Source organism: Salvelinus namaycush, chromosome 24 (assembly GCF_016432855.1).
Source record: "Salvelinus namaycush isolate Seneca chromosome 24, SaNama_1.0, whole genome shotgun sequence".
Lineage (NCBI taxonomy): Eukaryota > Metazoa > Chordata > Actinopteri > Salmoniformes > Salmonidae > Salvelinus > Salvelinus namaycush.
Genome location: NC_052330.1, coordinates 34,197,500 through 34,199,095, shown reverse-complemented (window position 1 = coordinate 34,199,095; position 1,596 = coordinate 34,197,500). Strand labels below are relative to the sequence as shown.

Sequence of the window (1,596 nt, the reverse complement as noted above, 5' to 3'; positions counted from 1 at the left end):
TCAACGGATGCCTTGTCTTTTTAATAGTCGCTTGCTCCTTTGGTGGTCGTTCCGTCAGCCAGCCAGTCAGACAGACAGTCAGCATGGCGCAGCGCTGGACTTGTGGGTATTACAATCTGGATATCATTGTTGTTGAAGAGAGGAGGAGGGAGGAGAAGGGGGTGAATAGTGGGCGGTGTTTAGTCTTGATTGACAGTTTATGTAATGAGCAACGCAGCGCGAGTCTATAAATTGGGGGAGACGTCATTCCAAGTGTTCATTCACGAGTAATAAGACGAATGGTGAACAGAGATCCTCGAGCGCAGCGCAAAAGTTAACCACCAAAACAAGTCAATGGTGTGGCATCGTCCTACACGCTCACACACCGACGCTCACAACCACTGTGGAGTGCTGTACTGTCCTACTGTGGAGAGCGAGGAAGACAGCAGCTCGAACACAAAGAGAGAGAGGTACAGCTATTGGATGTTGATGTTAAACCTTCATCTCTTTGGATAACCTGGGGATTCTAAAACGGTTCCTTTTGGCGGTTTGGAACATCCCACAAGGATTCTACAAAACGGAAAAACAACGAAGTGGAACTCGAAGAAGGATTTATATTTTGTTCTTTATTTTTTATATCCTTTTTGTACCCCCCCCCCCCCCCACACACACACACTTTGGAATAGGGGGCTCTGGAATAAAGGGGATATATATTGGTGGGTGACGCGGCTGCCCAGCACAAGCGAGAAGGATGGCAGCTTGGTTCACGTTTATCATCGCATTCAGCACCACGATACTGACACAGGTAAAGAGGAATCCGCTAGATACCCCGCAGGAGAATGATCACTCAAAGTAGCCAATTCCAAGCAAAGGGTCTTTTGACTTTACCGTGTGCGTCATGGTGTTCTAAAACCATCTATTCTCTTCTTTTTAGGTATTTGGATCCGGGGTTTTTGAGCTCGATCTACATGAATTTACAAACAGCAAAGGATTTCTGGCGAATGGCAACTCTTGCAGGCTCAACTGCAGGACTTTCTTTCGAGTCTGTCTAAAAAACTACCAGGCTGTAGTGTCGCCAGGTGACTGTATCTTTGGGAGTGCCGTGACACCGGTCCTGGGGACCAACTCGTTTAGCGTGAAGAACGGAGGCACTATTAGCAGACCCATCCGACTGCCTTTCAACTTTGGATGGCCGGTAAGACAGATAGCCTAGATCTGGTCCATATTATTAGTTTAATGTATGCCATGCCAAGGTCAATGTGTTGTTGTGTAGGCGGGCGGGCGGGCAGGAGAGTTGTGATTGGTTTGGAGAGAGAGCGCACCAGATATTGGTGATGAGATAAACCATCCCGGTAGCCTAATGCAAGAGCCATGTATTTAGAGAGTTAGAACACGGAGGGTTCTGCATTATGATGTATTTACATGACACTACAACATTCTATAACATTCGATAATCCATCATTAGGTAATGCTGCAGGCCTTTATACATCAGCAGATAGTGGATTGACACACGACCTTGTTTATTTCAAAATGCACCACACCACTTTAGGTTTTGGGTTCCCGAGTGGCGCAGCGGTCTAAGGCACTGTATCTCAGTGCTAGAGGCGTCACTACAGA

General features: G+C 46.9%; 1 protein-coding gene across 1 annotated transcript in view; it reads left to right on the top strand.

Annotated features, from left to right (window-relative positions):
• Window positions 1–281: 281 nt before the first annotated feature.
• The window catches only part of dll4 (delta-like 4 (Drosophila)), a 25,211-nt gene continuing 23,896 nt past the window's right edge, over window positions 282–1,596 (top strand). Inside the window, exons 1-2 of the mRNA XM_038962507.1 lie at window positions 282–784; window positions 914–1,174. Coding sequence (XP_038818435.1) covers window positions 731–784; window positions 914–1,174 — 315 coding nt within the window. The 5' untranslated portion in view covers window positions 282–730. The remainder of the gene's footprint in view (window positions 785–913; window positions 1,175–1,596) is intronic.